The 14316-nt window shown below is 44.3% G+C and overlaps 1 protein-coding gene across 3 annotated transcripts in view; it reads left to right on the top strand.

Moving 5' to 3' along the window:
- The window catches only part of LIMK1 (LIM domain kinase 1), a 62091-nt gene extending 48016 nt beyond the window's left edge, over window positions 1–14075 (top strand). For all 3 annotated transcript variants that reach the window (XM_075594501.1, XM_075594502.1, XM_075594503.1), the window contains 9 exons: window positions 826–1009; window positions 2662–2748; window positions 4695–4826; window positions 5337–5396; window positions 5674–5739; window positions 6387–6522; window positions 7244–7299; window positions 7591–7748; window positions 8664–14075. In XM_075594501.1, coding sequence (XP_075450616.1) covers window positions 826–1009; window positions 2662–2748; window positions 4695–4826; window positions 5337–5396; window positions 5674–5739; window positions 6387–6522; window positions 7244–7299; window positions 7591–7748; window positions 8664–8826 — 1042 coding nt within the window. In that variant the 3' untranslated portion in view covers window positions 8827–14075. The remainder of the gene's footprint in view (window positions 1–825; window positions 1010–2661; window positions 2749–4694; window positions 4827–5336; window positions 5397–5673; window positions 5740–6386; window positions 6523–7243; window positions 7300–7590; window positions 7749–8663) is intronic.
- The last annotated feature ends 241 nt before the right edge of the window (window positions 14076–14316 follow it).

Raw genomic sequence — 14316 nt, 5'->3', positions numbered from 1 at the left:
GAGAGCAGCAGGAGAGATACTTCTTCCTCTGTAACTGAAGAAAAGGAGACGGAGGATTAGGAAGGAGGGGGTTGGTAAACATACTCGTGCACACACATACACACAGCTATCTCATTGTACTGTAGTAACTATACACAACTACCCCTTAAGGTTGCGCACACACGCCTTTCTCTCTCACATGCATTGCAGGCCCTCTGACAGGGAGAGGGTTTTAATATTAAAATTAATGGGATTACACACTGGTGGAGCTAGAATCTGTACAAAAATGGTTGAAATATCCCTATTTTCTATCATTAGTCAGCCCTGTTTGATTTGTGATGTAATGTATGACACACGAAAGCTGACATGCATTCATATTCAATGATAACGCCTGGTTTCTGAATCTTCTGCAATAATCATCCCGCCCCGTTTTCTTTTTCACCTGGGGCTCAAAATTAGATTAGGGCTAGGCCAGCTCAGTCCTTTAGAAGTACAGAACTGACAGGCCATACTCTCATGATTCCTCTGATGAGCAGGTGATGAACATAGTTCAAATGATCACTAAGCTCGCTTCACTAGGCATGTTCCAGCCATTGCTTGTTGTGTTCTCTGGCCACTCACTGTGCTCCTCTCATAAGGTCGGCCGGTTTTCACTACACCTCTGATTACTTAACTATCTCCCGCTATGCTCCACACGTCATATACATGTATAGCTGTCCCTTGCGTAGTTCTCCTGTCTCTGTAAGAATGACAGCTCTGGAACACTGGTTGCATCTTACCGCTGTCTCTGATTGTACGATGCATATCTAGGCCTGGCTTTATGTTGTGGTATCTGCCTCTCCCCAGGCGTAGTTGCAGTATAGACCGGTCCCCTGGATCTAGCTGTATGGGGTCCCCCTCATGCACACGTAGGGACATGTGCCGTTCTGAGTCTGTGCGCGGTGTCACCAGCTCCCATCGTATATTCCGGCCCTCGGACCTCATCCACGGGGAGGTGCTGGGGAGGGGCTGCTTCGGTCAGGCAATTAAGGTAAGTGTTTAGGAATTCGTTTATCTCGAACCCATGCTTCTCCTTCATGGATGTAGAAAAAAGTTCGGCAATGAAGGAGAGTATTGGTGACCTGCGCATCCAATATAGAACCGTCCCATAGGTGCATATATATATAACCGCCTGGACCTCTGTACTGAGGTTGTGAGTGACTAGAATTCCCGAATAGGGAGAGGGGACTAGTACATAGTGTTCAATGACACATATGTTAGTACATAAGTTGTCCCATAGACTATAGATATAGAATAATAAACATAAACCCACAGGGGTTAATCACTGTTCAGCTTCACTTATCCTCCAGTATGGTCCACTTGCGGTCGCTTCATAAAGCGGCGTGCTAATCCACCAACAAGGTAATAGAGCAAGAAAAAAAGGCAGCGCACTGCCAAAAACCAGGAGGAGGCTCACAAGTACTTTAAAAGGGTTTATTCCATAAGAGCAGGAATGGGAAATGAATCCCTGTAGGTGCTACAAATGTCTCTGTAGTATTGTTGCTATATAGCATAGGTGTCCAGGAAAGTATTAGCTTCTTTTGCAGTATATAAGGCACTGATTGCTCACTTAGTTGCCATATAATAGGGTATATAGAGTGGTATGTGAACACCACAGCAGGTGTGTGAAATGTACCCTCACTGAAGAGAGCACACCCCACACCCACTTATGGGACAGCACCCCTCAACCCATAGGCATGAGACATGATAAAACATGAATAAATGATACTGCCATAGCAGAAACAGGTAACTCACGAAACCTTCCTGGACTGATGTGGCATGCCTCCTTCCAAGTAGATGAATCCAAATAGAGAAGAAAGTGGTGGAGCACTGCAGAAAAAATGAAAGGGCTGGAGGCTGCTTGAAAATTAAAAAATGCTTTAATTTATGGCATTAGTAGACCGAGCTACAAAAACAGAGGGTAACTCTGACGCGTTTCGCGCTGTAAAAGCTTTTTATCAAAGAGTGACCTATGTGTGTGCACACACATAGGTCACTCTTTGATAAAGCGCTTTTACAGCGCGAAACGCGTCAGAGTTACCCTCTGTTTTTGTAGCTCGGTCTACTAATGCCATAAATTAAAGCATTTTTTAATTTTCAAGCAGCCTCCAGCCCTTTCATTTTTTCTGCAGTGCTCCACCACTTTCTTCTTTATTCCATAAGAGGATCAAACATATCCCCAGAGAGAAATGAAGGAGAACTGGAGGCAAACGTAAGCAAAGTAACAAAAATGTATTGAGGCATTGCTGCTGGTCCCATCGGGTGACTACCGGCTCTCCACGATTTACTGTCTGTCCCTGTGCTTTGTGATTTATGCATTCATTCTCCTGCTACAGCCGCAGTCTAAAACACAGTGGTCTGACACCCCGTCTTCAAGGGTTTCATGTTACAGCTCCGATTTATTACAACAGACCAGGGTTTGTAGCACCTACCATTGAGGTGTTTCCTCTCTACATTTCCTTCAGGACATGATTTGCTACCTGTAATCGCATGTGATCATATCCTCTATAGAATCACATGAGATTATAGGTGAACTGCACCTTAATACCCAAGCTCCTGCGCTGTAGATCATTTCTAGGGCCTGGTGCAGCAGATGAGCCTCGTGCGATACACATGTGGATGAGCGTGGTGCTGTCCCTGCAGGTTACTCATCGTCAGACCGGGGAAGTGATGGTGATGAAGGAGCTGATCCGATTTGATGAGGAGACTCAAATAACCTTCCTGAAAGAGGTGAGTGTACAAACCTAGCAGGTCACTATAACTGGTATAGTTAGCACCTCTCTGCAGCCTCAACTCAAACTCTCACTATAAATCCTCTTCTAACTACAGTACAAATTATCCTCCTGACTATAACTCCTCCCCTAACTACAGCTCCTCTACACACTAACTCCTCCCCTAACTACAGCCCCGCCACACACTACAACTACTAACTACAGCTCCTCCACACACTGTAACTCCTCCCCTTACTACAGCTCTACACACTGTAACTCCTCCCCTAAATACAGCTCCTCTTCTAACTACAGTACAAAGTATCCTCCTGAATATAACTCCTCCCCTAACTACAGCTCCTACACACTTTAACTCCTCCCCTAACTACAGCTCCTCTACACACTGTAACTCCTCCCCTAACTACAGTCCTGCCACACGCTATAAGTCCTCCCCTAACTACAGCTCCTCCCCTAACTACAGTCCTGCCGCACACTATAACTCCTCCCCTAACTACACCACCGCCATACACTATAACTTCTCCCCTAACTACAGCACCGCTCTACGCTATAACTCCTCCCCTAACTACAGCTCCTCCACACAATGTAACTCCTCCCCTAACTACAGCTCCTCCCCTAACTACTGCCCCGCCGCACACTATAACTCCTCCCCTAACTACAGCTCCTCTACACACCGTAACTCCTCTCCTAACTACAGTTCCTCCACACACTGTAACTCCTCCCCTAACTACAGCTCCTCCCCTAACTACAGCGCCTCCACACACTAAAACTCCTCCCCTAACTACAGCTCCTCCACACACTATAACTCCTCCCCTAACTACAGCTCCTCTACACACTAGAACTCCTCCGCGAACTACAGCTCCTCCCCGAACTACAGCTCCTCCTCTAACTACAGCTCCTCCTCTAACTACAGCTCCTCCTCTAACTACAGCTCCTCCACACACTATAATTCCTCCCCTAACTACAGCCCCGCCACACACTATAACTCTAAGGCCACGATTATATTGGCCGCGCGTGTCGTAGTCACATGCCTTAATCCTATGAGGCAGCCCATAGTGCGCGCAATGAGGCGCGACCACGTTTTGAACAGATAAATCAATTTGTCTTTCGAAGCGATAGCCGCATGACGTGGGGCGAACCGCTCATGTGACATCACGGCCACGCCTCCCGATGCCTCCATCCTGCAGTGCAGATTTTGTACGCGTGTGACGTCACATGGTCGCGCACATGCCATTAGTAGAATCGCGGCCTATCTCCAGCCTCTCCACCTCACAATAACGTCTGCGTAACTACAACCGCGCCTCCTTTTTACAACACCTCCTGTGGTTGAAGGGCCTTGAAAAAAGTAGCTGTACAGTGTCTAATTTCAAGAAATATAATTTTTTTGGAACCTCCTTTTCCAAGAGACTATACAATATTTACGCTCTCAAAGCAGAAAGGGGGAGAACCTTTTATATTTCTGGGGTTGTAAATAAAATAGGAGTGGTTCTCTATATATATCCCACTTCCAAACTATAACGCCTGACTTTAACAACTCCCCAAAATTGCAGCCCCCTCCCTCCCCCTTGTTGCTTCAGTTTAAATATCGTCTCCTCTAACATGAACTGTGATCACTGCAGGTCTGCTGTCACTTTAGACCAGGGGTGCCCAAACTCTCCCCGCTGCACCCCCCTGCCATTTCTCCCTCCCTGCTCGCGCTCCCCTCCTTACCTTGTCTTCGGCGTCAAATGATGCTGCGGTGGTGACGTCACGTGAAATGACGCAGCGTCGCCAAAGACAAAGTAAGGGACGTTGCAGGGGGCTCACGTGATCCCCCGGCATTAATTTAAATGCCTTGGTGTCTGGGCCTCTGCAACCGCCGCGTTCCCTCCCCCACCCCCCCTCCACCCGAAAAATCTTGCGCCTCCCAGTTTGTGCACCCCTGCTTTAGACCATCACGTGCCCTTGCAGGTGAAGGTGATGCGCTGCCTGGAGCACCCCAATGTGCTGAGATTTATCGGTGTGCTGTACAAGGACAAGAGGTTGAACTTAATAACGGAGTACATCCCGGGAGGGACCCTGCGCAGGGTCATTAAGGGCATGGTGAGTCCACTGTTACGTTTTGAAAGACTAGTCTAGCCTCTGCTTTTGCCCGTAACTTTTCTTTGTCTTGTGAGAATTGAAATATGTGTGTTTTGCCAACTGGATGACTACGTGTTATACTTGTGTTCTCATCTGTTGTTATGAAATCAACACTTGGCCTGGCTCCTGGGCATGCAGGTTTTACTGGCCCGAGGCCCCTGTTTTGTAAAACCCTGTGACATTGTGTCCTGCGCCTGAAGGCCACAGTTTCCTCAGTGTATAAGTTATGAAGGCGCCACTGGCTCAGTGTACTAGTTATAAAGGCCTCGGGGATCCTTATTCAACATATTCCCTGTTTACCATTTATAAAGGACAGTGTGCTGGTTAAGAAGGTTAAAGTGACCCCAGTGTCCAGGTACTGAAGATCACACTTACATGTGACTTAATTAGAAGGGTAACATTGGCCCAGTGCTTCTGGTGCTCTGGGCCGTTTTTAGTCATTCACACCTATTGTTTCCTTTATGTCTGCAGGATGCTCAGTATCCATGGAATCAGCGGGTCAGCTTCGCCAGAGACATCTCAGCTGGAATGGTGAGGAAGAAATGTTCTTGTGTTAACATGCTGTTCCCATAAAACATGGCAACATATCATTCATCCTTATCTTTTATTCATGTTAAATGCTTTTTATTTATTTTTTTGCTGCCTGTCCATTACTATCTAACATTTTATGATTATTTTTTTTTTACCGATCTCTAATTTCCTGGCTTTCTCACTCAGCTTATGATGTTACTCTGACATTCTTTCCAACGCTCTGTCCTCTTCCGTGTTTGACACTCAATACAATATGTTCCTCTCTCTGCCCACTCAGACGTACCTTCACTCTATGAACATAATCCACCGTGACCTGAACTCCCACAACTGTCTCGTGCGTGAGGTAGGAGGGTAACATCACTGCGACAAAGCTGCGACATCAATTTAACAGCAGATTATCTCAACATGACGTACCACGTCAGGGAAATCCCACTATGAACGGAGAACCCACCATAACATCTGAATTCTGTAAACGTCAACACATAAATGACTTATTTATGAAACGCCATAAGCTGTACGCACTGTAAACCCAATGAAGTATTTTACTGCTAATGAGCGAGGCCCTACAACAAAAGGTTGAACTTGATGGACGGAAGTCTTTTTTCAACCTCATTTACTATGTAACTATGTAACACCAAATTGTCACAACACAGTGACATCACAGTAGCACTGGGAATCTGTGACATCAATACCCAACAACCTATTATAACAACAATGCAGTGACATCATAAGTCTTTCAGCACTGGTGGGCGGGGGTGTGAAAATATATTTTGTCCCAAGGTTGCGGAATGGTGGTGGAATTTGGGGAGTAACCCTTTTGCTGCCAGAGGGGATAGCCACTCGGTGACTCCACTGGCGGCAAAAAGGGGAGTAGATCCGTTTGCCACAGGATGAGAAGCTGGCTGTGAAAGTTGTAAGTAAGGATTAGTTAGCACGGGGAGACTAGTGGTGGGAGGATTTAGTGGGTTATCCAATTGTTTCTGCCCACAGGACGGGGGCCTAGTGGTGGCAGATTTTGGACTGGCCCGGTTGGTGTCAGATGAAGCTCGGGACCTGAGCAAGGATAGGAGGAAACGTTACACGGTGGTGGGAAACCCATACTGGATGGCACCTGAAATGATAAATGGTGAGGATGAGCAGCGCTATTCCGTAAGAAAGCCTTCCGACGCTAGAATACGCCTTACGTTCCCTATACTGTATGTGAGTGGGCTGTAAGGAATCTCCCGGCGCTGGAAGGTAGGGCAGAGCACCTCTTAGTACAGTATGTGATCATTCAGAACGACCGCAATTACATTGCGTCTTTCCGTCAAAGGACCAAAGAGAACTAATGTTAATAGCATGTTTTTTAGGTGAATAAAATATATATATATATATATATATATATATATATTTTTTTTTTTTTAATATTCTTTGTAAATTTATTGTAAGGAAACCAATAACACTGATAAGTTGTTTATTGTCTTGTTTTTGCTCACTACGTGGCACTGTCCCTTTAAATGAGGGGTCTTCTAGAAAGGGTGCTGCTAGATGTGAGGAGGACTTGTGCGGACAGTCTACAATATGGGTCTTTTGTGGCTTGCATGCTGTACCACAGGAGAATATTAATAGAGATTATTCTGCATATTCTGCAGGAGGGGCTGCATCAGAGCTATTCAATGCTGCATGTATAATATGAACATTGGTGTTATAGAGAGGCTTTATATAGAGGTTATGGGAGGAAAAGGACACACACGGGGCAGCTATTACGGCACTCTGCAGCATGGCATAATCTTTTGTGTGGTACTTTCTCACCGGACCTCTTGTGGTCCTCTTGCTCGGGGTGCTTGAGGTGCTGTCTCTTCTTGCAGGGGGAAGGTACGATGAGTCGGTGGATGTTTTCTCCTTCGGGATTGTGCTCTGCGAGGTATTCACTCTCCCGTTCTCACCCCCTCTCTGTGTCGTTCACATTACTCATCTGTCCCAAGCAATGCGAGCTCTGTTACTGTCCTGTCTCTCTCACAGCATGCAGCCTCACACCTTGTCTATCCGTTCCACCGCCTGTTCCTTTTCATGTCTCCGCCAGACTCTGTCTATGGCTCTGTTCTATTTATGAAGCTACCTCTCTCTCTTTTCCCAAATCAACTCCCCAAGCACCATGTCGTCTTACTTTTTTTATGTACATATTGTCCTCTCTTGTCTACTGTCTCTCTCTCAGATTATTGGACGTGTGAGTGCTGACCCAGATTATCTCCCTCGAAACATGGATTTTGGCCTCAATGTCCACGCTTTCCTGGACAGATTTTGTCCCCCAAGTTGCCCTCCAGGTTTTTTCCCCAGCGCTGTCCTGTGCTGCGACATGGACCCCGAGAAACGGTAAAATGGATGTGGGTTTGACAGTACCCACCTTGTTTGGCACTATCCCAATGATGTCTAACCTCAGCCTTCTGCTCACTTCATATCATATATTCACCCTTTCTGATATGGCCAACATAGCCCCCAAGTAAACTCCTGGCAATCACTTACCTTGACTGATACTAATCATATACTGACGTTGGCTAAAGGCTTTTCTCTCTGACCATGGGCATATCCTCACTATCTGCCACAAGCCACATAATGTACTCTCCGTCCTGCCCTTAGCCTATGACCGCTGTATCCTACCCTAATCACTCACCTTTTTATGACTTTCACCATATGTCAGCTCGGTCTGATGAAGACCAAATGTTTAATGTACTCTGACCGTGGTCATGTCACCTCACCGTCTTACTGTGACCATCCGCCTGCTGTCTAACCTTAACCATGGGCCTTTTCCTACTCTGTGTCCATCATTGTCTGGTTTAGCCCATATTCCTAAACTCTGCCCTATATTAACTTACGTTGACTATATACACTTTTTGTTCATATAGCCTCTCTGTATCTTACACTCACTGTCTGTAAGAATTGAGCACACAATTACCTTCGCTCCACTATCTGCCTCTTTCTAATTTTCCATTTGATTCCAAAATTGACCTGCTAGGTATTATAACCTGAACCCAAATATATTCCTGTCCTGCCCACATAATCTCAGCGATGTTTGCCAGTAAGAGAGCTCGTAGTTGCTTGGCCTCATGCAAAGTCTCTGTATCTCCTGTCGTTCTGTATAACTTGGTGTGTATCATTCCCAGCACACAAGCATTCTCACCCTGCCCCATTGATAGAAAAAACAAACAATCCATGTACACACGAGATGCCCCCATATCCCTGTCCTGTTGTGACTGTCTTCTATTTTATTCCTTGATCTCTCTGCTGCAGGCCGAGCTTCTCGCAGCTCCAGCTCTGGCTGGATTCCCTCCTCAGGCACCTGAACCTGCAACTGCCCCCTAGCTCACATATCGAGCAACTGGAGCGGAACTTCTGTGAAATCTACCGGAGGGGGGACAGCACCCTGCATGTGCACCCCGAAATCCCAGAATAACACCACCCAACCAGGAACATATACCAAGAGAAAGTGAAAGAGACCCCTAGCTTGCCGTGTGGGGGTGTCCTCATACTGCTCACCTTGCACGGAGGGCAGATAGAAGCCCACCCCTACATTTCATGAAAGGGATCTGATGTATTACAGCTGACGCTCAGAGAGGCTGCTTAGAAGCATTGAAGGCATTCCCTGAATAGACAGTTGGAAGGGTGATCTGGTTGTTTAAGGTGCCTGCTGAGTTGTGTTGGTTCGTCATGGTTCTTACTGGCCCATTAGCTGTGGCGAGCGCAGCTTTTCAGTATGGCACTGTCCAAAACCCTGAAGACACCAGTAAAAATCGTTTAGTGGTTAGTGCTTAATGGCGTCATTACATCATTCCCCTCCCTGCATGGCGCCTCCTCTCGCCCTCTCTCATGCAAAGGAGCATTCTGCACCTTGTGTAAATACCTGTATGTATATTTAGACTGTTCATAGCTTTCTGTACATAGCCTCCCTATTGTCTGTAACCTTTCACCTGTGCCGACCTTTGTTCTTGTTGCCAATAAGGGCCCCGTCTTTTCTCTACCCATCCAGTGCATTTTGATGGCTCAGGGTTATGGGACCATGATGCACTGAGGCAGAGAACAACAGGAGAAGCTGTGAAGAAAGTTTGTGTCTTACTGGTACACACATTACACACAAAAGCCCCATCACACACTTACATATTCATTTGCTGTAATGCACATATCTCAACACACACAGATAAGACATCAAAAACTGCCAGCATTCAGATGTCTACAAAACAGATTGTATGTGGCACTTTGTTGTTAACACACTTGCTTCTAATGTGGAAGACCTTTGCCCAGGCGGCACTATACGTCGGACTATAATGAAAATAATAATTGCCCCAAACAAAGCATTTCAAATCTATTTTATTTTTTATAAGGGGGGTGTGGAGGGGGGGGGGGGTATAATTTTCCCTTAGTCATTTGGATTTGACAATACATTTAAAACTGGAGTTTTCCACTGCAGAGGTCAGTGCTTCAACCACAAGTGTACCACTCTTGGGTTGAATTTGGCTCCCTGGGATAATAAGTCAACAAGGATGACGTGACGATCAATGTAAAGGGAATAGGTTTATTCTTTAAAAAAAAAAAAAATCAGAAAAATGTCTTTCCTGAAAATGTACGTTTCTAAGACAATTGGAGAATCCTACAATGGGTATAAGGTGACAAACATGTTTGTCATTTTTCCTAGCAACTTGCGATGTTTTGAAAGTGCACTTCATTTTCATTTCTATTTTTCCTACACTAGGGAACATTAGAAAAAGTTCACATTTTTTGCTTATAATAGCAAAGGTTAGAATTTAGCTATTTCGCGGGAAAAAATGTATTCCACAGATGCCACACTTTTGCCTTATTAATAGTATCTGTAAAGTAGAAGTTCAGTTGAAACATATTTTTGGGGGTAATTTGTAAGCTGGTCGTTATTTATTTTTTGCCAACGTTGCCATTTTGGTGATATTTTCAGTTGCTGAAAATGTCACATTTTCACCAGATTCTTAATTGTGTGGGAATGCTTCGCACTGTGCAGATCCTTTCTGCAGAACTACATCAGTCAATCTTGAATGTCATTGCTCAATCAAAACGCTGAGATTTTACACACACTTCCTATTTTGGCTCTAATTAGCCAGATGCCTGCTGTTGCCTTCCAGTTCTTAACATACTGTAACACACACACACACACAGTCAGTAATAGTACACACCTTATTTAAATGAAAGGAGAAGGGGCGGCTCAGTGAGTAAACACACTGCCTGGCATTGAGAGTTTGAAGCAGGGGAATCTGGTTCAATTCCTGGTGTCGGCTCCTTGTGACCTTGGGCAAGTCACTTTATCTACCTGTTCCTCAGTCACCAAAAACATAGATTGTAAGCTCCACAGGGCAGGGACCTGTGCCTGCAAAATATCTCTGTAAAGCGCCACGTAAAACTAGCAGCGCTATACAAGAACATGCTATTATTATTATAATAACACACTGAACAATCACAGAGATAATTATGTAATGTTCTTCTGTGAACTTGCCATGTCATACATACTGTATGTTTAGTCCAGGTACTAGCTTGTGTTAAAAAAAAAAAAAACTTAGTATTTACAGAAGATGTCAGAACAGTGACGCTAACTAGATTGTAGTGAAAGGTTTTAGTGACTTTTTTATGATAATGAATCAGTGAAACCACAACACACAACCAACCATAAAAATATGTTTCACAGAAATCTTTCAGTACAGGCAGCATCGCAATCTCATCGAATACACTCATACTGTAAGTACAGTGCCCACTACACGGACACTACAATGCACCCGCTGAAGGGTATTTATTCAAGTCTATTTGCTGTACTATTGAGGCATAAACCTTGAATTATCAACGTCAAAAATTCAATCGTTTTGAATTGTATTCTTTATTCATTCTTTTCTTCATTAATACATGGTTGTTTTTGTCAGGACAGATGACCCCTTCTGATTCATACACAAATTGTATATGCAGAGCTTATGACCAATGAACACAATCACAGATGGTACCATCACTGTACAATCACATAGGTGCTAACCAAAGCAGCCCTGAAATATACAGACGGACTTATTCACCTGCTGTATGCTCTGGGTCAATCGTTCATACACACACAAGTACAGTTCATACACACACAGTATATTGCACTCTTTTGTGTCTGTGTCTCCAGGAGAACAACCTCTGGTCCCTAAACTCCAAGGAGAGGATCAAGTAGTCTCGACACTTCTCAACCTTACAGATTTTGTATCAGGGTAAAAGACCAAAAACTCGATAGAAAATAGAATGAGAGTTGGAAAGCAAGGACTGTCTGGGCCTTTCTACAGGCATTTTAACCCTTTTGCTGCCAGAGAGGCCAGCAAAGCAGTGCGTTGGGTTAAAGGGTTAAACCACCGGGTCATAACACAATTGTGCGTTCCCCTTCTCCTACGCCATGGAGTCCGCTCCTGAAATCCAGCACTTGGGAAATATTTGTGAATTTAGTCCCCGCCCAGGACGTAAGGCAGTTGACCCGCAAAGCCTCTACGCTGGATGTACAGAGAAGAGGGCCACATTATTTTTTTTTAATGTGGTTGCACACAGCAACCACTCGGCTGCCATTTTGGGCTGATATGGGGACAGTTAATGGGTGCACTTTGACCTGAAATTAGTTAATAATCTGGTACATTAGCTGCAAATCAGTTTGAATGAAATACATAAAGCTGTCTCAGTATACTCTGCTCTCCATGTGTCATTTTATTGTGGGTGAGTGTGACTGACCAACACGTACAGGAACACGTGTGTGTGTGTGTGTGTATATATATATATATATATATATAGGTAACGGATCTGTAGCAGTGGTTACCATTTACTACATTGAGAACCTTGGTTTTACTACCCGGACATAGAAGGTTTAGGGTGGATGGTAAGAGGGCCACACTAAGATGACGGGACTGAAGTGTCTGATATTTAAAGACATACCGTAGATCAGCTGAGAGTAGCTAATCCGCATGCTGCAAAGAGGGAGCCTGAAAGTTTGCTACCACACGACAAATACAGGCATAGCACGTGTGTGTGTTGGATCAGTAACGGTGGTGTGTATTTAATTGAGAACTTTTGCTTTACTACCCTGACGTGGAGGGTGAGAGGCCAGAAAGATGGTTACAACCTCAATCTTACAAGGAGTGCACCGCAGCACACATCGCAGGGGAAAAAACCTGTGCAGGGAACCAGTGGAGAACCATGGCTGCCGCGCTGCCCTTTCTCTGGATATGCTCAAGGATGTAACACTATGATTATGAGATAGGAATTGATGATGGACAGTGACTGGATAGAAATGCACGCCCGTGCAGAACTGTGTGTGTGTGTGTGTGTGTGTGTGTGTATATTACTGACTGCATCTCATCCCAGCCTATGTTTAAAAGCTGCGTTTAAAGCAGCATGCATTGGCTTAAGGGTTGTTCATGTAATGTGAGCTTGAGACAAAAGGTGGCACTGTGTGCTCATTTGCATGTCATTTCCCAGAATCCCTTACTGCAGTGGAAGTGCTGTATGCAGGGTGATAATGGAGAAAGGCTGGGTTGCAGACCTGTCTAATACATGCAAATGAGCATACAGTAATATTTCCATTTGCTATATATATATATATATATATTTACACTCGCACGAGTTGATGTGTTTTACAATATAAATACAAGGATATATACGTTGTGTGTATATATACACAGACATTATATTTAAATATATGTGTTCACCTTGTTGCCAGTGTAAATTCTATTATATAAACGTGCAACACCTGTGGCTTGGTTGTGACTTGAGGGACCATGTGTTGTGCATGGGTTCATATAATGCTCCCAAACTCACTAACACATTCTTCGTTTAAGACACAATTTCTAATGTAATGGTGGCTACATGTGTACATGTTACCAGCCCATGAGGGTATACGCAGATGTCCCAGCGAAACATGCTCTCAAATGCAAAGATAGACACTCGTGGAAAGAATCTAAATGTATATTCTTAATCGTGACTTTACATGAAGGTATAAGCACTGTCAACGGTGTGCCATTTGTTTCAGCAGCAGCAGCTAATAAGTAGTCACGGAAGCAAATTCTTTCCGGGTTTAACTATTTCATAAAATATAACGGGTGCAGGATTCACTCAATATACTTCTGTAGCCCATCACCTGCGCCTTTCAGTCCCATTGGTGATATACTCTATTTCTGAGCCCACCATTCTTAGGGATGTCAGATGTTGTATTCTGCAGCCCATTCATGTTAGCTCTCCTACTTTAGAAACAATATGCACCATATCTGCCTGTGAAATAGTGGCATCCTATAATAGAGATGGTCAATGTCTCGGTTCCTATTCTTCAGGATTTCACCTTTAATATACCAGGTTCGTTTTCTTGGCTCACTGCTTCAGCCCTATATCAATGATGCCCTTAAGCTGGATGGATCTGTGTCTCTGCTTCTATTCACCCAGACGTAGACCTGGCGGACATATGTTTCTGTGCCCACACTATACCCATTGTTTGAACTTTTAATTGCAAGAGTTTAAAATATTATTTGCCAGATTTACAAAATTGTGCTAAACCTTAATGGCCCTTTTTTTTTATGAAACTGGAATATTTTTTCGTTCATAAGCTGTTGTCCATAAGAATACCACGGTTGTGAAGTTAGAAACTCTACTATTGATTTAATAATAAAAATGGCCTATAGGTCAAAAACCCCTCTGCATTTTCAAATATTTATTATTTTTGGAGTGGACATACAAACCCTAGCATAGTTTTTGCTAAGGAATTCTTATGGGATCTGAAACGCTATAGATCCCATGCTTTGTGTCCTTTCAATTATCTAGTTTCCTTGTCCCTTCTTCCATTTGATGTTATGCACAGCCCACAGGTAACATACTTAAGTAATAATCCCCAAAGAACAGGGCATTACTGGCCAATAATGCCCTGGCTGGAAGA

This window comes from Ascaphus truei, chromosome 3 (genome assembly GCF_040206685.1).
Source record: "Ascaphus truei isolate aAscTru1 chromosome 3, aAscTru1.hap1, whole genome shotgun sequence".
In the NCBI taxonomy this organism is placed as follows: domain Eukaryota; kingdom Metazoa; phylum Chordata; class Amphibia; order Anura; family Ascaphidae; genus Ascaphus; species Ascaphus truei.
The sequence above is the reverse complement of the archived record's forward strand: the minus strand, read 5'-3'. Positions and strand labels throughout refer to the sequence as shown.